Source organism: Archocentrus centrarchus, chromosome 4, assembly GCF_007364275.1.
Source record: "Archocentrus centrarchus isolate MPI-CPG fArcCen1 chromosome 4, fArcCen1, whole genome shotgun sequence".
Lineage (NCBI taxonomy): Eukaryota > Metazoa > Chordata > Actinopteri > Cichliformes > Cichlidae > Archocentrus > Archocentrus centrarchus.
This window is the reverse complement of record NC_044349.1, coordinates 24987876-25014394: the sequence shown is the minus strand read 5'-3', so window position 1 is coordinate 25014394 and position 26519 is coordinate 24987876. Positions and strand designations below refer to the sequence as shown.

Sequence of the window (26519 nt, the reverse complement as noted above, 5' to 3'; positions counted from 1 at the left end):
ATTAAAACCTTAATAATTAGGCTAATAATTAGACTAGTACGTCTGGTACCAACTAGTGACGTTAGCGACGATTAGACCCAGCACCAGGGGAAGGCCCAGCCTTCTGCAGACCAGCAGAGGCAAAGGCAGGCCCAGAGGACCTCCCCAAGGAACCTCAGAGGGACATTTAGAGAAGGAACAGGGAGACTTGCTTTTCGGTGGTGCCGGGCACAACAAACCCGCCCCCGAAAGACTTTTTAGCTGATTTGAACGTTACTCGTCTCACAAACGTGGTTAAAAAGCTGAAGTGAAATAACTTTCATTTTATTGTTATTTTCACTTTTTGTAAAAGCTTTATTTATCTCTCATAATGATTTGTTGGGTGGGTGATAATAGGGGAATTAAAGTGCGATTCATTATTGAAGAATGTGATTAATATTTGAGAGTTTTTTAGACAGTTTTTGACATTGTCCATTAAACTGGCATAAAAACTAATTTGATATCTGAGTGTTTCTCAGTCTAATTTTTCTTCTCTGTTTAGTCGACTAATAAATTAGTCAGCAGGAACATCTTTAGTCTGTGCTGTGTCAGTGGGGCTGTGCTTGTGCACACACCATGGTTGAGCTGGCTGGTGTCCCTCCTGGACTTTGGGTCTTTTCGGGGTCCCTCGGCTCGTGCTGTGTTTTGGGCTCCTCTTTCTGGGTGCCCGTGCTGCCTGGCTGGGACCAGGTTGTGCTCTCGGCCTTTGTTGGGTCTTGGTGAGGGCCCAGGCACTGATGGAGACCTTCCTTCATGTTTCTGCCATGGCACACAGGTGTCCACTACTTCTTGGCCTTTAATGTAGGTTGTGTGATGGAAAATTTTACTTTAACCTCTTATATGTTGTTCAACTAGGGAGTGTGTGACCATAAAGTGACCTGTAGGTTGTAAAAACTGTCCAGATGACCATTCCCTTATCTGTAACCTACACACACCCTTCCTCTCTCAGCCACTTGGGGTCTCTGAGAAACAATGCCAAGGAGAGAGGAGGTGCCATTTCGATGCACCTGACATCTGTGTGAACCATGTTTGTGTGTTTTATGGAGCTTAAACAGAAGCTCCACTTCTATGGCAGTTTCATTAACTAGATCACAACCAGTCGAAGCAGAGGTGTGTGTGCTTCGATGAGCAGAAACAGCTGTAGATGTGGCTGGGGCCTTTCTGTGTAGAGTTTGATTGTTCTCCCTCTCCTCTCCCTGCATGGATTTTTCTCTGGTTCCTCTGCTTTACTCTCACATTTCAAAGACATGCATATTAGGACATTTCTGAATCAAAATTGGATATAAGGAATGTAAATGGTTGGTCCATCACAGAAACATAGCATTATTTAATGGATTGACAACCTGTTCAGGGTTTACCCCATTCTCAGCTGAAATGCAATCTAGCCCTCTAGTGACCCTAGCTGAATAAGCAGTTAAGTAAATGGTTGGATGAAATGGTCCCTCAGAACCGCACCTATCTTCTCTTTTGTCTAAAACTGGAATCTTCAGTAAGCAACATTTTTTAACTCTAATTTGGACATTCTGTCAATCACTACATGGACAGATGGGAGATAAAGTTTGAAGGATATCTGTTATTTAATGGGAAAAGAAAAGTCAGTTCGATTTCAATTTATTTTTATTTATATAATGCCAAATCACAACAAACAGTTGCCCTAAGGTGTGTTATATTGTAAGGTTCAGGGTCACCTGATCCAGCACTAACTATAAGCTTTATCAGAAAGCTAAGTTTTAAGCTTAATCTTAAAAACAGAAAGGGTGTTTGTCTCCCAAATCCAAGCTGGGAGCTGGTCTCACAGAACAGGCGCCTGAAAGCTGAAGGCTCTGCCTCCCATTCTACTCTTAAGTATCCTGGGAACCACAAGTAAGCCAGCAGTCTGAGAGCGAAGTGCTCTATTTGGGTGATTTGGCACTATGAGGTCTTTAAAATAAGATGAGGCCTCATTATTATGTATGTATTATGTATGTATGTATGTATGAAGAAGGATTTTAAATTCAATTCTGGATTTAACTGTCATGGCCGGGGAGGAAACGGGCGAGGAAGGACAAACACGTAGGACTCCAGAGATGGGTATAACTAAAGGAATTTATTGGGACTGGACAAAAAGAAAACCTTTTGGGAGGAAGACGAAGGGAGCACAGGAAACACTGGAACACGGGGACACGTAGGTACACAACATCACACGCAGGCACAATAACGTCAACGACGTGACAGAGAACAAATGAAAACTGAGGGCTTAAATACACAATGGGTAATCAGGGCAAGAGGAAACAGCAGGGAACAACAGGTGAGGCAAATGAAACTAATCACACGGGGGGAAGCAAAACTAGACACGAAGCACAGGGAAATCATACTGACAAAATAAAACAGGAAGTGATAAACCAAGGAACATGCAGACGAGTCACAACACTGGGAACATGACATCAAACATACTGGGGAGGAAACACTCAGGAAATAAACTAAAAACACAAAATGCTGGGCAAACGGCCCAGGACATGACATTAACAGAGAGCCAATATGGGAGAAAGAGGCTCTGTCTTTCTAATCGCTGCCAGTACTCTCGTGGCAGCATTTTGGATCAACTGAAGGCTTTTCATTAACTGCAGTAGCCATGAGTAAGCTATTTTTTTTTCTGATTAGCCATTGTAAATGCACTAGTTTCATCTCTGTGACTATGAAAGCATCACTGTTCTAACTGAATGTGGTAGCTGTGTTACCAGATATGTTTCTGTGGTTCAATCATGGTGTGCCAGATTTGAAACAACTATGTCAGTGAGCTCAAAAGTAGCTTTGATCTGCACCAAAGAATGTGGGTGTTTCTTTTGTGTTCTTCATTAGAATAGAGAAGTCATCCAACCAAAATTCAACTGATGTAATGAATAGGGTCTGAAAACATTATTCAAAAGTACTATTATTTTTAAAAAAAAGTACTGTGGTTGCACTGCTCCTGTACTTGTGAGTTTTAAACTTTCACTTTCTGATCTGATATCTAAGGTAGCCTAGGCAATTAGGTACATGAAATTTCTCCTCCGAGAAGTGACATTAAAAGTGAACACTCAATTAAAAATAGCTTTATAATCCTACCAATGGGTTCTCTCTCATGTGGTATTATAAAAATAACAATTTTTTAAAAAGTCACCGTAATAAGTGTCAGGTAAAGAAAAGCTTGTATCAGCAACAGACTGTACTAAGTACTGTGTAAGTACTGTCTGTACTTCCTGTGTTGTTGCTTTGTTTTTGAGGTTGAAGCCTCAATCTTACATGCCATCAGACAAAGTTAAGAGTCAGTAATTCAACTTTAGTAGCATTTCATTGTTTCGTAGAAGCATTCACATATTTAAGTTGGCATTTGCTCTTTAACTGAATATAAAAACAAACCCAATTTTAACTTTGAGTTTATTTATCTTTCTGTAATACTAGTAACTTATGACAATTATAAAAGTCTTCAGAATAATTAAAGAAAAATATATAATTTTTTGTTTTCTGTGATGCTGTCTTCCAAGAGCATTGCAAAAAAAAAAAGAAAAAGAAAACTATATCAGGCCACCGTTCTTTTGCAGCTTAGGAGGCTCCTGAAAAACAAATTACTTTTATTTATGTTTTTGTGGAGATAACAATGATCAAAATGTAACAAGCTTCATTATAGGAAGCCAGGTCATGTTTGTAAATGAGAACTGGTTCTCAAACATGTTACCTGGTAAAATAAAGGTTATAAAAATATGCATACATAATATTTAACAGCTAATATTAGTAAAATAAAAAAATGTCTCTAGCTAAATTCATTTTAAATTCATGCTCATGCAGCAGAAGTTTGTAAGTGTGACCTGCCGATACTGATTTTTGGCTCATCTGATTTTCTTTCAGTGAAAAATAATTGAATTCAAACAAAAATCAGCCTTTTCCAATGCAAAATTTTATTTTCATAATATTTGCCTGTGCCACTGTGGGCATGTTGTGCACGCAAGAAATGAAGCACACCGCTGCTTCCTGCACCCTGCTCAAGATGGGGATTAGCTGGTGGTCTGTGGGCCGGGTCTGAGTTCGCTGCTGACGCTGGAAGCATCTGTTTGCCGCCACTTCAGAGGGTAGGTTGACGTAGACGGATGTGTGTCTTTGTGCATTTTTTTTTTTTTGGGGGGGGGGGGGGGGGGGGCGGGGTGTTCATGTGTGTGTGTGTGTACACGTAAGTGGCCTGTATGTGTGTATATATATATATATATATATATATATATATATATATATATATATATATATATATATATAATATTGTGTGTTTATGTGGCCAGTATATATGTGTGCGTGTGTGTGTGTGTGTGTGTGTGTGTGTGTGTCTGGGCGTAGGGTTTTGGACATGGTTGTGGAGGGTGGGGGGTTTCCCCTCCTTACCACTCTCCACTGGTCATTGCTGACTCCCCTGGCATGTTTGGCTGGATGTTTCAGTGTGGTTGTTGGGCCGCTTCCTTGGGGGTTGTGGTCTGCAGGGTGTTGGGTGGTTTTTTACACCAGGGGCCCTGGGCTCCCCCGTCCTTGGCTTCTGCTGGGGTGCCTGGCCTCTGGTGGAGTCAGCAACCCGTTGCCTCTGGTTCTCTGGGGCTCTTGTCTGTTGACTGTGGGTGCCCCATCTGGAGCCACCCTCTTCCTTCTGCAACAGTGGGCATGGGGTTGTCATCAGGATGTGTGGCCTTGGGTCTTCAGCACTCTTGAGGAGATGCAGATGGCCTGGGCCTTCTGGGCCTTTTCTCTGTTGTGGCTTCTCACCCTCACTATAAAGTATGTTTTATGACACAAACAAACACACACACACAAACACACACACACACCTAGATCGTATGTTTGTGTATCCATTTTTGTTTTTGTCTTTTTCAGGTGCTGTTCAGGTGTTTTTTTTGTATGTGTTTTGTTTCAGATGCAGCAGTTTGCTGTCTTATGTCTTCAGACTTCAATCATCCAATCCAATTAACAACACCAAAAAAGAGTAAATAGCAGAATAAGCTATTAAGATAAGTTTTTCATTTTAAGACTTTAAATGTAATATTTTTCTGTTTTTATATAAATATAATAACATTATTTGAAAAGTGCCTCTCTCATACACTAGTCATTTATTTCCACATTACATTTAAAAAAAGATATAGCCTAATTGTAAAGACCTAAAAATAGGCTAAAAAGGACTCAAAGCATTAGTTGTGTAAGTGAACATACATGTTTGGCCTTCATTCCTGTGCAATGAATTCCTGTTGCACAGGAATGAAGGCCAAACACAAACTACAGAGAATAGGAAGGACAAGAGGAACAACATTGTCATCCCATATGTGTCAGGCTTGTCAGAGAAACTCAGAAGAATTTTCTCCAAGCATGACATCTCAGTATACTTCAAACCAAGTCACACCCTAAGACAAAAACTGGTTCATCCCAAGGACAAACCCACCAAACACAAGATCAGCGATGTAGTGTATGCTGTTCAGTGCAGTGAAGAGTGCTCGGACCTCTACATTGGTGAAACCAAACAGCCTCTTCACAAACGAATGGCACAACATAGAAGAGCCACCTCGACAGGACAAGATTCAGCAGTACATCTGCATCTGAAGGAAAAAGGGCACTCTTTTGAGGATGCCAATGTCCACATTTTGGACAGGGAAAACAGATGGTTTGAAAGAGGAGTGAAAGAAGCCATCTATGTCCACTGTGAACAACCATCATTGAACAGAGGAGGTGGATTACGTCACCAACTTTCCCCCGCTTACAGTGCTGTCCTGAGCTCCCTTCCCAGACGTCTCAACCCCCATTCACACCTTTGTTCCAGTGACCTCAATAGGCCACAGGAAACAATGGAGCGGAGTCCTAAATTGGTTTCAACTGAAACCACTGATTAAATATGACCGACGCCCCCTTCACACCTGCACACATGTGTTCACGCACATGATCAATAGAGGGTCATAACCACCTCCAGGGGACTACGCCCACAGGGGTGTAGCCCCTTAACTGGCAAGGGCCCGGTGACGGGCCGTTTGTAGTCCCTTTTATATGGCAGGCTAGACCCTCCCATTTTTATTGACACGTCATTCGGCCAATCATGTAACTGGCTGCACCAAATCACCTGACAAAGCTACGTGACGCCCTCTGAGTATTATTGGCTCTGGGAAACCCATTTCTTAACATGATTGGCCGAATGAGGTGTCAGTCAAAATGGGCGGGTCTAGCCTGCCATATAAATGCACTTCATTCGGCCCGCGGACCAGACGCAGCCGATTAATAGGCTATGAAATGGGTTGTTCAGAGCCAATAATAACCAGAGGGTGTTATGTAGTTGTTTCAGGTGATTTTATTTGCTGCCAGTTAAGGGGTTAAATACCTGGGTCTCTCCACCATTTGGTTGAGAACTGAAGAAGCCTTTCGGATGAGAGGTGAAACGTCTTCAAGAAACAAAAAGAAGTCCAGTCGCCTTTTTCAAGCTCCAGAGACTACCATGACCTGGATGACTGAGAATCTACACAGACATATGTGAAGATCTATGCATGCTACTACAGAACCATACTGCTAACCATAGACTAGCATGGTGACTAGATGCAATTCAAGTTAAACATCTTATCTGTGGTTCCTGTAGTTCATAGTTTGCAGCAGAATTCAAAGATAGTGTCACTGGGCTGTGTTAAGTTTTCACACGGGAAAGAATCATGGCCTTGCATCTGTCTTCTTTTTTTGTTGGATGAAATCAACTGCAACTACAAAAATCTGAGACAGGATGGAATAAAGAAATCTATACAGTAGAGCGCAAAATTCAATTCACAACCTAGATTAGGATTAAACTCTACGGTGCATTGGACTTGACAATACTCGAGGAAGATTATTTTGAATGGTCCTGTCAACTATTGCTGCAATTAAGCAAGAGGCCAAATGATACATACTGTCTTTACTTGATCAACACTGTATCTCTACCATTAGGTTGCCAGTCAGTAGGAAATAAACCAGACTTAACACAAAAAATACAGAATGTGGACATGACAGGTCAGTGAGCAGCAGCCACGAGTGTAAAGGAAACACTGATGAAACCAAACTGTAATCTAGTAATGCTGTTTTTTCTATTTGTATGGAACTAGATGATATTTGATACAGCAGTAGGTTATTAATTACTCAGTGTACCGATTACACTCATTATTCATATTATCCAATTAAGTGTTAACATCACAAGTTTAGAAAGTAATTGCTCCCCACAATACAAAGCCAACTGGCTTGTCTGTTGTCCTTACATGTCCACATATGTTGATGAGTTGACGTGTTACTGTGGGAAGACCACCGGTAGGAAGTTGATTTTTGTTGTTCATCAGTGAATTAAAAATATGATGGAGTTAGTTGTTTCCCCAAAAGCCAAAAATAACCAAGTGGTTAATGCAGGAAATCATTAGTGCGCTTATAACGGTATTTCCTCATCCAAACCCTTTTTAACTTCACAGTGAGAAGCAGGTCCAAAATAACCGAGAGTGATTAACAGAAACTGAAAGAATGTTTAGAAGAAAATTGTGAATGCGAGGATGCTAAAATCCAAAACGGCAAGTCGTATTTTCACTTTTTCAAAGCATCCAAGAAAAGCCATTTGATTTGTTGCTACAGAAGAGCAGGAGGTCCAGAAGAATACTGAAAGAACAAAATGAAGAGGCTGAAAGTGCCATCAGGAAATACCGCTTCCATGAAAGGATGTACATGGGCTTACAATTAGGGCTGGATCAGGTGACCCTGAACCTGAACTTAGTCATGCTGCTATAGGCTCAGGCTTCTGGTGGATTCCAAAAGTCAGGCTAAAAGTGAACGGCAAATGTTATTAAAAGTAAGAAAATGAGGACGGAATAATGTGAGACTGATAAACTCATGTGGCTGCTCGTAACACTTATTACACAGGGATGACTGGTGAAGCACTGTAATTAGGACAAACAAGAGCATGCAAAGATAATAAAGATAAGTGCCAAACTTGCATGCTTACATTGAGCAAAGGATGTGGTTAGGAGTCAAAACATGAAAGATGAAACTGATACTTGCTGAAAATTGCTTTATAAAAGGGTCACCTTGACACCCCTACAAACACAGATTAACTGCTTCACTGGCGAGATGAACGGTCTGCAAAAAATTCTGCTCATCCATGTTCTGAGATGTCTCGGACAAATTGGTAAGAATTACAATTCTTGGTTATTTTTCTTGGGCAGTTTCATTGAGTTTAAGCCTTATGTGGATTTTTTATTTTTTTTTGTAGCACATGGAAGTAACATCATAAATGGGAAAGCAGCCCCAGAGAATGCAATGCAGTACATGGTCTCAGTGCAGAATAATAATGGTCATGTATGTGGAGGGTTTCTTGTCACAGAAGACTTTGTGGTCACTGCTGCACACTGTGACATTGAGTAAGTAATCAGTCTTCTTGGGAGTCTCTGAGTCATGCCATTAAAACGGTTTTCTTAACTACGCTTAATGATCCTTCTCCTTCAGGAACCCCACACATGTTGTTCTCAGCAACCACAATCTGAAGAAGGGTCATCAAATAAAAATTAAAAACAGAATCAAGCACAGCTCTTATCAAAATGTTTGGCTGGGGAATGATATCATGCTCCTTAAAGTAAGTATTCATGCAAGCAACACCTCTGACTATTTCCATTATATAACAACACAACTAATATGTTATGAAAGTAAGAATTTTTCACTTTTACATTCTGGTGTGTGTCTCCAGCTGTCAAGGAAAGCTCAACTAGGTTGCCATGTGCAAATAATTCAGCTTCCATGTGCTGAAATAAACCTGAAAGAAAATGAAATCTGCCAGGTGGCTGGTTGGGGGAAAACTAGAACTGGTGGTGAAACTGTTGATCAGCTGAGAGAGGTGGACGTGTCTGTCATTAATCCACAAGTCTGTCGGGAACAGTGGCCTGGTCTTCCCGCCAATGTTATCTGCGCAGGTGGATATGGCACAAACAAAGGATTCTGTCAGGTATGTTTTCTGTCCTTTCATTGAAAAGGTCAACTTTTGTTGTTGTTGTTGAAAAATGTATGAACGACCTAAATTAAATCTTTTTTTTTTTCTCACAGGGTGATTCTGGTGATCCTCTGGTGTACAATGGGTTAGTTGTGGGTGTTGCTTCTTTCAACAAAAATTACAACTGCACTTATCCAGATGTACCCAATATCTACACAGACATCTCCAAATACCTCCCGTGGATCAATGAAATTCTGACAACCTCCTAAAAATGTATTTTTGTATTGGTAGAAGCAAAAAGAAGCATTTTGTCATCTGTCGTTGCTATCAGTGACAAAAAAAACAGAAATAAAAACGCATCCCAAATTCTCTAATTTTCTTGTGTAACAATCCTTTTTTTTTTTTTTTTTTTTACAAAACAAGAAAAGAATATTACAGAGGACCAGAGGTGGGAAGTAACGAAGTACAAATACTTCGTTACTGTACTTAAGTAGATTTTTTAGGTATCTGTACTTTGAGTATTTATTTTTCTGAGTACTTTTTACTTTTACTCCCTACATTTTTACACAAGTATCTGTACTTTCTACTTCTTACATTTTCAAAACAGACTCGTTACTTTTTAACACGTCAGGGAGAAGTTTGCGTTTTCGGTCAGTGCGCCGTCAGTCATCAAGCGATCTGAGCCTAAACGGAGGAATATTAACATATAAGAGACAATCGTACTGGCGTATCCTCCATCACCGGGGCTTATCGGGTACAAAGGGATTAAATACACAAACCCATGTAATTAATGTCTCATTTACAGCGCTATAATCAGGGGTCACAGCGGGCCGGATCGAATCCGTAAGTTATGCTCGCGGGACATAAACAGCTTAGCTAGCGCTACTGAAGAGGAGCGAGCATAAAGGGAGTAACGTGTGGCAGGTAAATGCAACGTTTTTAAATGCTCAACAAATATCAGCAAACACACAAAGTGTGTGCAGTTTGTCACACAGTGTGTCTGCTCGCTAAAAGAAGAGCTGCTGCATTTCAGGGAGAGCAAAGAGAGAGAAGTTCACTCAGAGATGGAGAAAGAGGACAGGAGAGGAAGAAGAGAGGTTAGAATTAAAGGTAAGGACTGGAAAATAAACTGAAATATGCTGACTTTGTGTTATTCAAAGATTGTATGAAAATACTGCAGTTTAGTACGTAATAAACAGGTTATCTTGTTGTACTGTATTTACAGTAAAGCTCTGTGTTGGTGCACTTTGTGTTCATGGTCAGAGTTACAGGTTACAGCAGTGCAGCAGAGATGAGTTTGAATCAAAGCTGCTGATGCTGAGATTCATTCACTGAATCCAACATTTCTACAGCCTGTATGCTGTCAGTGTAGGGGATGGAGATCAGCTCAGATAGCTGTGAAATACTGGGTTACATCTTTGTGAGTTCAGTTCATCCACACAGAGCAGTAAACCTCAGAGCAGCAGCAGCAGGTCAGCTGATCACAGCCTGCAGCCAAACATCTCTGATAAACGTGAGGTCTGCTGTAGCATGGCTGTAATCAAGTCCATTCCCTCCTCCTAAATTGGACCTTTACTTGTTCTCAGTTGTAATTGTTACAATGACTCAGATACAGCAAATATTTGGTTATTGTTTAGATAAGTGTAACCCTGATGTCATAAATAGGCTGCCAAGGACATTCTGGTTTTAGGGATTTAGTGAGGCCCAGTCACACACCTATCAGGTCATAGTGTTTGTGGGATCCATGGTAACTAAATTATATCACTTTAATTTAATTACATTTATTTATATATAAAAAGCATATATAACATGTCCCTGAACACGAGCTCAGTCCCCTTCTTACCAATCATTTCAGCTTTAGGCCACAGGCTGAGAACAATAAAGGTTTAGTTTGGCAGGAGGAAACTGACCTGTGACCCAGAGCTGAAATGACTGCAGGAAGACAGCTGAGCTGATGTTCAGTGACACGTGTCACACATGGTGTTTCATAGGTTCACGGGCTGAACAGATGCAATAAATGCCATTAAATATGTGCATATGATTCAGTTACCGGGGTCCCCCACAAACACATCAGACCTGACAGGTGTGTGAAGCCAGATGACACACATCAATTAATTAAACTGCAGGAATGTCTTAAAGACATTAAGGCCTGGATGACCTCTAACTTCCTGCTTCTAAATTCAGATAAAACTGAAATTCTTGTTCTCGGCCCCACAAATCTTAGAAACATGGTTTCTAACCAGATACTTACTCTGGATGGCATTACTTTGGCCTTCAGTAACACTGTGAGAAATCTTGGAGTCATTTTTGACCAGGATATGTCCTTCAATGCACATATTAAACAAATATGTAGGACCGCTTTTTTGCATTTGCGCAATATTTCTAAAATTAGAAACATCCTTTCTCAGAGTGATGCTGAAAAGCTAATCCATGCATTTATTACTTCTAGGGTGGACTATTGTAATTCGTTATTATCAGGCTGTCCTAAAAGCTCCCTGAAAAGCCTTCAGCTGATCCAAAATGCTGCAGCTAGAGTACTGACAGGGACTAGAAAGAGAGAGCAGATTTCTCCCATATTGGCTTCTCTTCGTTGGCTCCCTGTTAAATCTAGAATAGAGTTTAAAATTCTTCTCCTCACATACAAGGTCTTGAATAATCAGGCACCATCTTATCTCAAAGACCTCATAGTACCATATCACCCCAACAGAGCACTTCGCTCTCAGACTGCTGGCTTACTTGTGGTTGCTAGGATACTTAAGAGTAGAATGGGAGGCAGAGCCTTCAGCTTTCAGGCGCCTCTTCTGTGGAACCAGCTTCCAGCTTGGATTCGGGAGACAGACACCCTCTCTATTTTTAAGATTAGGCTTAAAACTTTCCTTTATGATCACGCTTATAGTTAGGGCTGGATCAGGTGACCCTGAACCATCCCTTAGTTATGCTGCTATAGGCCTAGTCTGCTGGGGGGTTCACATAATGCACTGTTTCTTCTCATTCACCTTATTTACTTTGTTTATACTCCACTCTGCATTTAATCATTAATTGATATTAATCTCTGGCTCTCTTCCACAGCATGTCTTTCTCTCCCCTCAGCCCAACCGGTCGCGGCAGATGACTGCCCCTCCCTGAGCCTGGTTCTGCTGGAGGTTTCTTCCTGTTAAAAGGGAGTTTTTCCTTTCCACCGTCGCCAAGTGCTTGCTCATTGGGGGTCGTTTTGACTGTTGGGTTTTCTCTGTATTATTGTAGGGTCTTTACCCACAATACAAAGCGCCTTGAGGCGACAGTTTGTTGTGATTTGGCGCTATATAAATAAAATTTAATTGAATTGAATTGTATGACCGCAACTCATTAAATCACTAAAAGCAGGAAGTGCTTGGCAGCCTGTTCATGTTTTATTGTTCTCAACAAATCCAACATGTACAGTGATGTGAAAAAGTATTTGCCCCCTTCCTGATTTCTTTTTTTTTTAATCATATGTATCACAGTCACATGTTTCATTAGCAAAATAAGCCAAGAGCAAAAACCACTGGTTCCTAACTTTACAACAGGCATTAGTGCTGTGATAACACACATTTATTTAATGAGGTGGCCTGTTTCATATTCAGGTGCTGGTTTTCATCACGTGCTGTGTTTCACTGACCTGGTCCTTCAGACTGACTCGGTCACTGAAGTCGATGGTCATCCATTAAGAGTTTACCTGTCAGTACCTGCAGAAACAGTACCTGCAGAAACAGTACCTGCACAAACAGTACCTGCAGAAACAGTACCTGCATGGCAGTGTCCACTGGTCAGTAAGAGCTGTTGTTGCTAGGCAACATGAGCATCTGACAATACTGTTCTATGTAGGCGGGGCTTGTTACAAATTTCAAAACACAATGTTCAGTAGAACTCTGATGTCATCACATCGCTTAGTTTCAGCATTTTTAAACAAGACAGACAACACAACACTGCAGACAGCAGACAACACAGCAGCCAGCAGCCAACAGACAACACAGCAGCCAGCAGCCAACAGACAACACAGCAGACAACAGACAACACAGCAGACAACAGACAACACAGCAGCCAGCAGCCAACAGACAACACAGCAGACAAAAGACAACACAGCAGCCAACAGACAACACAGCAGACAACAGACAACACAGCAGAAAAGACATCTCAGCATCTCAAATAAAACAGAAATTATCACAGTGAAAGCACAACAACAAAATACTGGAAGAACACAGCTTCGACTGTGAACACCTGAAAGGTAGCTTCATTTCCTCTTTTACAAATTTCTTCCTCTGATTAAAACTTTTCTCAGTTGATTTGGCCCAATTCTCACAGCACAAAAGTGATTTTCACCACTCTTAATGCAGTTCTCCAAACAGTTAAAGCATTTTTCATAACTTATACTCACCTGTGCAAAAGGCAACATGGCGTCAACTACTATATAGTCCATAAAGACATGCTACATACATTCAGCAGCCACTTTATTAGGTACACTTGTTGGTTGCTCGACCTCAAAAAAAGTTTGAGGTCATTTGATTGAAACACTAACACAATGCTGGACAGTATTTAGGAAAATGAGAGCTTTAGAGTTGTGAGTGACAAAAGTGTGAGAATTGCTCCAAATCGATTGAGAAGAAACTGTAACAGCACTTTAAAAAAAAAAGAGATTTTCATGGGAGGCTAATAATTCTGTCCTGATCTGTTGCTTCATTTCTTGGTGGAAAAGCCGCAATGAACAGGCCAAACTCCAGAGCAGGACTGGTGAGCGCCTCGCCCTTCACAACCGTCTCAGAGCTTATCGTGCTGCGCGAAGCCTTTAAGTCCCTGCAGGTGGAAAACTACAAGCTCAAAGAAGATGTGCAACGAGTTCAACATCAACTTAAAGAGGAAGAAAAAGGGAAAATGGAGGCAAAGATGGAAGTAGAGAACATAAAGAAGGAACTGAGAGCAGTAAAGAAAGAATTAGAAGAAGAAAGAAAAGGAAAAGAGCATGTGGAGAAGGATGCAGAAGATCTCAAAAAGAAGCTACAGGAAGTGGAAGAAGCCCTAGAAGAGGAAGTCAAAGGAAGACTGGAGGCTGAAAATGAAAATGGGAAAATAAAGGAGGACTTGTTAGAATTATTCAAAGCAGTTGAAGAGGAGGAAAGGGAGGTGCAAAAAACAAAACATGACTGTGAAAATGCAAAGAACGAAGAGTTAAAGGTGAAGAACACATTAGAAAAAGAGAGAAGAGAAAGAGAGTGGGCAGAGCACAAAAAAGCCCTAGAAGAGGAAGTCAAAGGAAGACTGGAGGCTGAAAATGAAAATGGGAAAATAAAGGATTACTTGTTAGAATTATTCAAAACATTTGAAGAGGAGGAAAGGGAGCAGGCAGAGGACGAAACCAAAACTGCGAAGCAGAAACTGCGGGAAGTGCAGCGTGTGCTCCAAGAAGAAATTAAAGAAAAGCTGATGGCCAAAAAAGACTCAGAAGATCTAAAAAAGGAATTATTGGCCACAAAACAAAAACTAGAGGAGGAAAAAATAGAAGTTTCTATAAATACAAACATGCCCGAGACTGAAATGACAGCAAAAGACTGTAAAACAGCTCTCAGACAGCTCAAACTAGAACACAAAGCAGCCAAGAAGAATTTGAAAGTGAAAGCAAAAGAGGCCAAAAAGAAACTGAAAGGAAAAGTGAAAGAGGCCGAGCAGCAGCTGCTGAACACAATGAAAGAGCTGAAGAAGCAGAAGAAATCCACTAAGACATGAAGTCCACTTCCTCCTTCTCCTCCTTCCCTCTGTCTCCTCATCCTCATCCCAGTTTCCTTTTTTTTAGTGGTTGAGTTTCCTAAACTTTAGTTGTTAAGTTTCCTTTTTAGTTATTAAGTTTCCTTTTTTAGTGGTTAAGTTTCCTTTCTTAGTTGTTAAGTGTGATTGAACTGTGTTGTGTTTTGATGTCTTCATATAATAAATGAATACAAAGTAAACAAAAGAGGTTTCTGTCAGTATGTGCAACAGGACGAGAGGAAGCACTAACTCATGTTTTTGTGTGTATGTCCTCATGGCTTCATTAATGGTGTACAACTCATTTTATTCACAGTTGTGTATCACAGAAGTTACATGTAGAGTGTCCCCACAAAAACTTTTGAAATTGCATTTTTTCACACAAACATCATTTAATTCTTCTGCTTTATTTTCAAACACATTCATCATAAACCACCTCAGATAGTAAAGAGACTCGGGACCGGATCCATCCTGATGTATCACAGACTCTGTAATGGATCTGCAAACTGGGTCTGGATCGGAGTCCATTCGCACAGCAGGATGAATCCAGAATGGACCAGATTTATGGATCAGGATCGCTCCTTGTAGTTTGCTGCACAGCTGGTTATAAGCTAACGTTATGGCAGCTAACGTTAGGCTCGAGTGTCCTAAAAACCCGCTTTGTCTCCGATACAGTTTGATTAAATCATCACTTTGTGTTACACGACAGGTCAGTTGGGAAAACAACAGATTTGTGTTCACTCAAAGTTTTTGTTTTATAAAGAAATCTTTATTTCACATCATTTCATTCAGGAGTAAGAATAAAACTCCCCACTCCACAGAGTAGGTCTGGGGACAATTTCACTGCAGCCAATCAAAGCATACGAGGTGAATAAACCCCTTCAATGATCTTTAACTCTAATTAGCATCACACTAAATCTCCAAAAACAATTCTCCACGGCAAGAGCAGCTAGAGGCTCACAGGTGTGCTGCAGGGAGACAAATTTACACTATTAAAGGTTTTATTAAAGAGACATTTAAAAACAATTGTAAACAGTTTTACTGATGCACACTAAAATACCTGGTACCTCGATCTGCCCCTCTATTGACTACCAGCTTCCTCTACTACTGACTCTACACAGATCTGAAATTAGGTCATCTATAAATACACAATTTCACAAAAAAGTCTGTAAGACATAAAACTTGAAACCTTCAGATATTCATGCCCAGGATTATGCCGCTCACATGGAGTGAGGTGTGTACCCGCCTCATGCCACTGGCCTGATCCCACTCGTAAAACTGTTTCTACGTGCAGTTGATTGTAGATTTACCCCTGGAAGCACTAATTAAAGGCACAACCCCCCCTTTTTCCTTCAGTACCAACTGCCACGTTCGTATGAGTTTATTCTCCAAGTGTCGCAGGTCAGTGATGATGGATCTTCTTCACCGCTAACAGCAGCAGAAACACCAGGGCTCACTGACAGAGAGGTCAGGATGTCCTCAGCAGCTCACCTCAGTATCACTGGCACTGCTCAGCAGAGCTTCACTCACTTGTATTGATGTCCTTTTCCAAAGTTTTCCAGCCTCCTCCAGAGCAACATCTGGAAGCTTCTCACCGGCTCACTGACAGCTGAGTTACTGACAGCAGCACTGACTACACACAACATTTAAAGGAGCTTGTTGCAGCCCATCAGTGTGATGTTCACTGAACAATGACTTCATAAAGGAAATGGTCATAAACTGTGGCAAAAGCTTCACCTTAAGCATTTGAACTTCAGCAACAGTTGAAGACATTCAGACATCAGTTTTAGGCAATTAAGCTCAAACTCATTATTTACATGAACCATCCTCATAACTCCAAACACAAAAAGAGTGCAAATGTGCGGGAACCACTGAGAACTGTGTTTGACTCACCGAGTAAGCTTCTGTTTGGATGTTTCTAATTTTGAAAATATTGCGCAAATGCAAAAAAAGCGGTCCCACATATTTGTTTAATATGTGCATTGAAGGACAAAAATGACTCCAAGATTTCTCACAGTGTCACTGGAGGCCAAAGTAATGCCATCCAGATCAATCAATCAATCAGTTTTATTAAGTCTAAAATGACCCCTTTCAGGGTATGAGAGTACAGTTAACAAATGTTTTAACCTTTAACCTCTCTTCTTCCTCTCTCCTCCTCCTTCTTCCATCTTTCTCCATCTCTGAGTGAACTTCTCTCTCTCTTTTCTCTCCCTGGAAACACAGCAGCTGTTCTTTAAGCTAGCAGACACACTGTGTGACAAACTGCACACAAACAGTTTTTGTGTTTGCTGATATTTGAAATTACCTGCAACACGTTACTTGGGTCAATGTCACCAAAAAGTGCGTTTGGGACTTTGTAAATCGCCCCCAAAAAAGGTTCAATTTCCCAACTAATTTCATATCCATTGTATCAAGTTGACCTTTGGCTGTTGTAAATACATTTGGGCCAAAAGTGGCCCAAATGTGTTTTGGCAAAGGTGGGCCATGTGCGTTTTTTCATATGTGGGCCACTTCAGGCTCACATCTATTTTGTGCGGGCCGGAAGAATGCCTACAGTGCCAGATTATTGCCTGAAGTGGGCCACTTCCGTATGCTATCTGGGTGCACACCAACATCATTTACTGGAGCTCACAATAGAAAGTTGTGATTCTTCTCCTCATGCAGAGCCACTACAGCTGATCTTAGGGTTCCTCCACCTTTTGAATCCCACTGTAACCCCTGAGTATCCTCATGTTTGTGTTTAGGTGGAGGCACAGTCACCCTCTACTATGGAGGACACAGAGAATAGAGCTGTGTTTAAATTCCCTTTCACAGTTTGTGATTCATGCTGAGTGCATCCATTAGAATTAAAATTTAGATTGGAATAACGTTTGTGTTCTCATGTATTATTTTATATTATTACAATAATATATAATAAGGTTCAGTTAGCTTTACACAAAAATAGGTAGAAACATCCTCCAAAGAGCTACTTTTACTTTCTTACTTTGAGTAAATTTCAGAGCCTGTACTTTTTTACTTTTACTTAAGTAAAGAAGTTGAACCAGTACTTCGACTTTTACCAAAGTATTTTTTAACAGAAGTACTTGTACTTCTACTTAAGTACAGAATGTCAGTACTTTTGCCACCTCTGCAGAGGCCCATTCTTGTCTCAGGTGAAGGCTAGCTGACTATTTTATACCATCTTTAAGATGTAAAAGATATAAAATGCTAAATGGATACTCTCCTAAAGCTTGCTTCAATAATTCTTTTTCTCCTGTGCAGATGCTAGCTCATGTCCACAGGATGAAACTAAATCTGTGTGTTTTGACCACCATTTGGAGTTTTTTTTATTCATATACTGACTTATAGAATTATCATTTTTTTTAGAATAATATTAAGATATTTATATAGACTTAAATAAAATGAAGTTCAAAATGGAGTACTTAGTGCAAATGAGAAAAAGGTGGTGACAATAAGATGGACAGACTGACCAGTCCAACCCTTGATAACTAAAAAGCCAGTTTCCAATGTTTTATATTAGTTGACTGAAAAAAGTCTCACCCACCTGGTTTATCAGCTAAAGGCCTGTCTGTGACTCAGAGCACTTGCAATGGTTTGTGGGCCACAAACGTTAATTCACTTCAACTTTCTTCATGTCAACTCTAGCTTCAGGCTCATTTTTACTAGTGGCAAATACTTTTAATTACAGGGGCAACTATACTAATACTTTCTTGTAAAACATTGTCACCTAGCAGTGAAGAAATTTTGCAAATATTGATTACAACTAGTTATGCAATTCAAGGCATGCCTTCAGACTGTGGGAGGAAGCTGGAGTACCAAGAGAGAGTGGACACATGGAGAACATGCAAACTTTATACAGAACAGCTCTGGTTGGTGGATTTGAACCCATAGGAAACAAACAAACAAACAAACAAAAAAAACCCACCTTTGTTTATCACCTACAAGCTTGTTCAGATCAGTTCAGTTTTATTTATAGAGCACCAATTTACATGGACAGTTGCCACAAAGTGTCTTATATTGTAGGGAAAGACCCTACAGTATTAGAGAGAAGACTCTGATTGAATCAGACAACACCATATGAGCAAACACTTTGTGACAATGGGAAGGAAAAACTCCCTTTTAATAGGAAGAGACTTCTGGCTAAACAAGGCTCAGGAAGAAGCAGAGATCTGCTGTGAGTGAGAAGAAAGAGAACAGATACAGACAGGAAAAAAAAGACAAACTGTGGGAGAGAAATCCAGAGTTTGTTAGTTATTTATGGTTAAGAGCACATAGAGAATGAAAAGAGGTGAGTGAAGAAGAAATGCTCAGTGCTGCAGCAGCCCCCAGCAGCCTAATCTTATTTCAGTATGACTAAGGGACAAGCAGACACATCCACACCATGAAGAGCACATATCTGATGATGATGTCATCTGCGATCCAGATTATACCCCATCCTGTGATGAGTCCTCTGCTCCTGAAAATGAAGACAGCCTAAGCATGGCTGTCAAAAGGAAAAGAAATGAACGCTTTAGTCTCGGAAAATGGAAGCAAAATGAATCCAAGGAGAAGCGTCACAAAGGAATGTCATACAAAAATAAAGGTGGCAAATAACTGCTGCGGCGAGGAGGACCCCAATGCAGGACTCAGAGGCTGAAGCTAAACTTGTACTTTATTAATTAAACACAGGAGATACAAAGCTGGACAGGAGTCAGCAACACAAAACTCGAAGTACTAAGGGCACACAGCAGGAAAGCCAACACTGACGAGGATGCGACAAGCAACAAGGGAAAATGCACACAATATAATCAATAATGAGGGAAGTGGAAACATCTGGGGAGGTGAACAAATCACACTAACGAGACACAGGAAGCAAAACTAAACACAAAGCACACAGGACAAGGAACTGCCAAAATAAAACAGGAAATGACTAAACATGACACAAAGTAGACTTGACAAATAAGAAGGCTGGCACACAGAGGGAATCTAAACATATGACTAAATGGAAACCTACTACAACACACAGGCTGACATAACACGGGGGAGACACAGACACCGGCACACAAGAACACGGAGAACAGATACACCGAGGAGAACAGACACAGGAACACAGATACATTAGAATACAAGAACATAGGGAAACCAGAATGAAATACAAATAACTATAATAACTATAACCAAAACAGAATACAAAACTACAACAAATCAAAAAGCTAAACTATATGAAAAACTAGTAAACACAACCAGAGATATAACAAAAAACAGAAAGAACTCAAAACACTGGGCTACCGGCCCAGGTCAATTACACAAAAGCTATGGGTCCTCCCTGCAACTCGAAGTTATGTCAGTGAGTATCAACTCGAGACAGATCAGTGTGATGTTTGCATTTTGTTCAAGCATGGCAATATAAGTGAGGCCGAATTTGATGCACAGTCACCCAGAAAGAGGAAGTGAGGCAAAAGAAATCCCGTGACAAGGATTCTGTGAATAATGAGAAGTCCATTTGGACAATGGACTTGCAAAGTGTGCTGCTGTGTCTAAAAACCCAAACCAGCAGCCTGTATTACAAAACAAAACTGCAGGTCCATAACTTTACTTTCTTTAACTTGAAATGAAAGGGAGGGTACTGCTGCATTTGGGAAGAATCAGAGTATTTTCACTCAGTATTTCCATTTTGAAGTTCTGATCAAAGACCATCCAGAACTCAAAGAGATCACAGTGTGGAGCAATGGTAGTGGTTATCAGAACCACAATGCATGTGTAGCAAATGCATTCTTTGAGTGTGCACGGAAATATGGGGTACTAATAACACAGAAGTACAGGGCACACACAAATGGAGTGTGACAGCATTCATAGTAATATTAAACATAAAATAGTTACAGATATCTTCACCCTGAGAGACTACATCATCATACTTGAGCCTGCAAGAATCAATCACCTTACCATGTGAAAGTGCTTAAGCGTGATGGGTTCTTGAGACCGAATGAAGCTTTCTTCATGGGGACTCTTCTTGGGGGACTCTGCGTGGGAAGCACTGCCACAGTGGATAAAGGTGCCAAATGAGCCAATAGCATGGATAAGAATGTTTCCAAGTGCTCTGCCCATCAAGGAGAGAAAGTTCCAGGATCTCCAGTCAATGAAACATGTCATGCCCATTGAGTGTCATCACTTCTTTGACACTTTGCTCATTAATAGGCATCAGCTATCAGACCGAACCTCTCTCTCCAGCCATTTAATGAGGCATCGATCTAATTTTGAATCTTTTTTTGTTTTTACTTTCCAGCACATGGGAGTGACATTATACATAGGAAACCGCAGTGATGTATATTGCAAACCACCAGATGTCATTTATGTGGAAGATTTCTTGTCAGTGACGTCATTGTGATGCACACTGTGACTTAGCAATCTCTGATTATATCATGAATCAATACATTTTTAAAAACAGTTTTAAAAAATGTCAATTAGTTTTCCACATGTTGATCTCAGCACCCACAATCTCAAGAAGGACCATCATGAGAAACTATCTCTTGAAAAAATGTTTATGCCTGAACCCTATACAAACCATGTACAGGGTAATGACATCATGCCACTTAGAATAATCACATATTTGTAATTGCAATAGTCTCGTGTGGTTTAATTGTTCAAATTACACTGCAACACAAGTATATTTGAATTGTAAACTGCTTGGATCATGAGATTGAGACTCAAGAAAAATGTAAGGCATATAAGAAGCTCTGCTGCCCTCTGCTGGATATAATGAATAATGAATTTCACCAAAGCAACAGTTGTACTGTAGAAATACAGAAAATTACATTTGACAGTTTGTAGAGGAAGCATAATGCTATATTTTTTACAACTTGGCTTGGTTTTACAAATAAATAAATAAAATGGTACTGGCATTCTTACAAATCTCATTCAATAAAAATGTATTTAGGAGGGAGAAATCTAAAAGCACCCTTTAAAGAACAAAATAAAACCACAGAAAAAGTAATGAAAATAAAACGCTATGTAAATATAGATGTGGAGCAAAATTGAGAAGAGCAATATGTAAGAAGTATTGCTAATGAAAACCACAGACCGACTGCAAAGTAATGCATAAGGTATACAATTCCACCTTAAACGACTGCATTTTAATCAACTTCCCGAAGCAGCACATGCTCTGAAAATGTTTCCTTTGTTTAAAGTTTTGATTTGTCTTGAACAAAAGGGAAGGACTTTCAAATCTTTCAAAAATGCAAACAGTAGAAAAGCTTAAGAAATATCACTGCTGTATCTAGCACTGACAACAGGGCAACACAACAATGGATATTTAACCATCTTTTTGGTACCATCTGGGGTGACCAAACTTTTTTGTCTCCAGTGAGTTCTTTGGGTCTAGATTAATATGTTTGTATATTTAACCCTAATTTGGAAGACATTTTCAAAAAGGCCACCAAGAGATCTCCTGACCAACAGATTAGGAGTTCTTGAATCAATATATCCATGAATAAGCAATTGTAATAACTGCCGAGGATGCTGATGTCTTGGTTCTTTGTCCTGGGTTTAGCCCACAGATATCACGCTTCATCTTCCAGAGGTGTGGGACAGGAAACAGAACCAGGTTCAATGATGTTACAAAGCTGTATCAGGCAACTGGAGGTGATGTTTATGAAGCACTGATCAGCATCCATGCACTTACGGGATGCGATAACACTAATGAGTTCTGTAGCAAAGGAAAGGTGACAATGACAAAGGGGGTTAAGTCTGACCAGAGTTGCCGAGATGTCTTCAGAGAGTTGGAACATTCCTGGGATCTACCAAATGATCTCTTTCATAGCCTTCAGACTGCTGCATGCCAAATGTACATGCATTCCACTAACATAACTGGAGTCAGCACCCTGTGATACTGGTCTGTGCAAAATGTGGTGACCTGTACTCCAGTCAACTGCCTCCTTGTGAAGACTGTTCATGCATGCCCTCAGATCCAATTACCAGGATGCTATCTGGAGAAGATGTCTGCAGGCATACCTTCAGTTCCTCATCCAAAGGACCATGGCTGTAAAACTGACGTGGATGTGGTCTCAGTGTTAAATGGACTAGTTCTTATATAGCGCTTTTCTACTCAGTCAGAGCACTCAAAGCGCTTATACAACACATCAGTGTTAATTGTATTATGGTGCACCTGCCCCCTGAGGCTGTACTAGACTTGCTTACCTGTGATTGTGTGCAAACAGGTAGACTACCAGAATATTTATGGCTTAGCAATGGACTTGTGCAGAGAAATGTATAGACTGCATACATATAGCAGCCAGAGACTTGAAGAAAAGCCACCTGTGCATTTTAATGGTAGTGATGAGTAAATGGTAGACTCAAGGTACATATCACAGCTTTTGTATAATTGTAATAGTACATAACATTCAGATGTTACGAAGAATCATTATACTTTGTATTTCTGTGCAGTTAACATAGAGACTATACAGTAGTTGGTGCTAAATATGTTCTGATATTGTATGAATTTTCTTTACCTGTTTTCTGATTGTTGGATAAATTCAGATACTTATCAAAAACCAGAGGCCACATGATCAATCTCCAGTTAGGGAATATTTAATTTTCTTGCAAGGAAATTAAAGGAGCATGCATTAGTACAAGTTCAGTTTGCTCTCTCCTCTGTCATTCTTTATATACACTTGAGCGCAAGAACAGGAAACAAGAGTGCGTACGCAGAAAGGAAGTAACAGAGACACTGACGTCTTCCAATGTTTCCCTTACGGCGGTCTTTAAAGGTCTCTAAGCTAAATGGAAAGTTGATTTTACACCTTACTATAGCTATAATTAAACACATGCCATTTGTATAACCTCTCACTTCTGTCAACCTCTTGGTACTACCATATAGATATGAGACTCAGACAGGTCGAATTAAGGTCACCAGACATATGAATCTTCACATTTCTGTCTTTTGTTTATTATTACAAAGAAACACATTCTGTACAAAAGGTCATAGAAAATTCCCCCATGTAGGCATTCTTTTACATAATCAACATTAATACATATAACATAAGCATAATCATTATAAAAAAATGGTTATCATACTATTAACGCATTCATTTTTCCAACACTGATGCATATAGTTTCAGGAGTATTATTGAGCTTTTCTCCATTTCAGCAGTTTTGTAAAGTCTTCATTTTTGTGTCTGAACACTTTTTTTCTCTACATTGGGCCCACATCTTTGCAGTACTCTTTCCAGAGTCATTAAATTTCCTTCTGTGAAAAAAGGTTTTGATTTCTGTAGTGTCTTTTGCACAGTCAGTGGTATGAAAAACAGCTTCACTGTTTTGAGAACTGCATTAAGACTGGTGAGAGTGACATTCATGGTGTGAGAATTGCACCAAAGCACTTGAGAAAAACTGTAATACATCTAAATATCTTTGTGATGATTCATTTGGTGTAAACGGGCCATTCAGATCGCTACCCACATCTGTGGATTGGTTTATGGTTTGAGTGATGTGCAACACCAAATACAAAGTACTTAAGAAACGGAATATTTGAGAAAGGCCATTTTACTTTTTATTTCTTATTTTCTGTCTCTTGCTGTCTAGGAAGGCTCACATGTGAGGAAAAAGAGGAATTAAGCCAACTGAAATTCCATGTCCAAAGATAAACCTAAAGGAAAACTAAAGCTGCACTGGATGGGATGGGAGGATGCTGGATGGGGAGGCACACAAAAAGTAATGGATGAGCTGCATATGGTGGATGTTCCCATCATGAAAAAGGACAGGTGTGAGAAGGTGTGGCAACATACAAAATTTGGTATAAATATCCTAATTATTGTTCAGAATGTTTAAGACATTTCCTCCTTACATCATAATTCTAGTGGCCCTCTGGTGTGTAACAAGTGGGCAGTTGCAAAAGTGCTACTTAAATAATCCTGTTGTAACCAAAACAAAATCACCACTAGGGGGCAGTGTTTTGCCAAAATGATTTAATGCAGTTTTTCCCAAGTCAGTGTGGTGCAGTGGTTAGATTTATGGTTCAAACTTCTGGGTTGGCTGGGGTCTTTTGTGCAATATGCAAGCTCTCCCACACTCCAAAGATATTTTTGTTAGATTCCGTGATGACTCCCAATTTGCTGTAAGGGTGGATGTGAGAGTTAATAGCTGTCTGTCTTCCTCTGCTGGCCCCGTGATGGACTGGTGACCTTCGGGGTGCACCCTGACTGTCAAGCTATGACAGTTAGGACAGGCTGCAACCCTGTGCCTCAATGTTTCCATGCAGTGGAATGCAGAGTCTAATCACCAAATAGCTTTTTAATTGAATTCTGTACCTGTATATTAGTTGTAAATAGAGTCATTAAGTGAATAATAAAGCCAGATTATCTGGAATCTGTGGTTTCTGTGTTTCATTTAGTTCGCTGCAGAACTCAAAGATAATGTCATTTAGTGGTGTCAAGTCTTTCATCTGCCTTCTTTACTTGTTAGAATACTTAAACCAAAACTCATTTTAATATTTGTGAGAAATCTGAGAACAAAGGTCCAAAATGCCTGGAATGAACAAATCCTAAATTAAAGAAAACAAAACAATAAAACGAAATGAGGCAGAAAAACACATTTTGTTCCAAAATATGTTGCTTACTAGGTATACACTTCATACTATTTGCTTAACCTGCTGTACCTCCAGATATACTGCCAGCAAAGTCACATTGGACTTTGCCTAAGACATTGGACATTGTATACAACATGAAATAAAACACATCAGGGCATATGTCTACAGATGAGCTCAAACTCTGAAATTCTAATTCACCAACTACATTAGAATGAAAGGGCAGCATGGTGGTGTGGTGGTTAGCACTGCTGACTCACAGCTAGAAGGTCTGGGTTCGAATCACCTTGGTCTGGGCCTTTCTGTTTGGAGTCTGCATGTTCTCCTTGTGTCTGTGTAGGTTTACTCTGGTTTCCTCTCACAGTCCAAAGACATTAAGTTACTGCGATTAGGTTAACTGGTGATTCTAAATTGCACATATTTGTGACTGTGCGTATGAATGGTTGTCTGTCTCTCTGTGTTGGCCCTGTGACAGGCTGGTGACCTGTACCCTGCCTCTCACCCTATGACAGCTGGGATAGGCTCCAACACCCCCCATCCCCAGAAGAGAATGGATGGATGGACGTTAGAACAAAACTGTAAGGTCCACTGGACCTAGTTATATCTAAGGAAGATTGAAATAATATTAAAAAAGTCTTAACTATCAACCTGGTGTCCTCTGCTGGAAATAAGTGAGAAGTCAAATTATACACATTTCATTTACTGGATCAAAACTGTATTCTTGTGATTAGGTTGACAGTTAAGAGGAAACAAAACAGACTGAAAGCTTATGAATGCAGAAGTTGAACATAACTGTGCAATAAGCAGCGGGCATAACTATAAAGGAAATATTGATGCAACCAAACTGTAATCTGCTAATGATGCCACTTCTATATTTATAGATCTGTATAGTATTTGCTGCAGTACTTACTAATTAATTAATTATTCAACGTAGCTACACTAAGCACTGATATATGTGTGAGCATTACAGTTTTAGCACTTGTTTTCTAAGCTTTGGCTTCTACCTGTTTTGGTCTTATTTACTGTTGTTTCTGTCAAAATTGTTTCTGTCAATTGTTTAACTTACACATTAGATTCTTAACTGGGACTGGAAGACCACTGATGGGAACAGGAAACCAGTTTCTGTGGGGCATCACTGAATTCAAAGAAATGAGTGAGTTTGCTGTTTCAACAAGTACCAACATGATCAAATGCAGACAGATGGAAGCAAGTAATATCTGATAATGATATATTGATATCAGTATT

The 26519-nt window shown here is 40.1% G+C and overlaps 2 protein-coding genes across 3 annotated transcripts; both read left to right on the top strand.

Moving 5' to 3' along the window:
• Positions 1-8073: 8073 nt before the first annotated feature.
• Positions 8074-9324, top strand: LOC115778808 (duodenase-1-like). 2 transcript variants are annotated; one of them, XM_030727139.1, is made up of 5 exons: positions 8074-8173; positions 8258-8405; positions 8491-8617; positions 8729-8983; positions 9082-9324. In XM_030727139.1, the coding sequence occupies exons 1-5, from the start codon at positions 8116-8118 to the stop codon at positions 9235-9237; spliced, it is 744 nt and encodes a 247-aa protein (XP_030582999.1). In that variant the 5' UTR covers positions 8074-8115; the 3' UTR covers positions 9238-9324. The 2 variants fall into 2 exon arrangements, with proteins under 2 accessions (XP_030582999.1, XP_030582998.1); XM_030727138.1 differs by having other exon boundaries at positions 8116-8405.
• A 3740-nt stretch (positions 9325-13064) lies between these two features.
• Positions 13065-14731, top strand: LOC115778807 (histone-lysine N-methyltransferase, H3 lysine-79 specific-like). Its single transcript, XM_030727137.1, has 2 exons — positions 13065-13211; positions 13680-14731. Exon 2 carries the CDS (start codon positions 13685-13687, stop codon positions 14702-14704), a length of 1020 nt encoding a protein of 339 aa, XP_030582997.1. The 5' UTR covers positions 13065-13211; positions 13680-13684; the 3' UTR covers positions 14705-14731.
• Positions 14732-26519: the final 11788 nt, after the last annotated feature.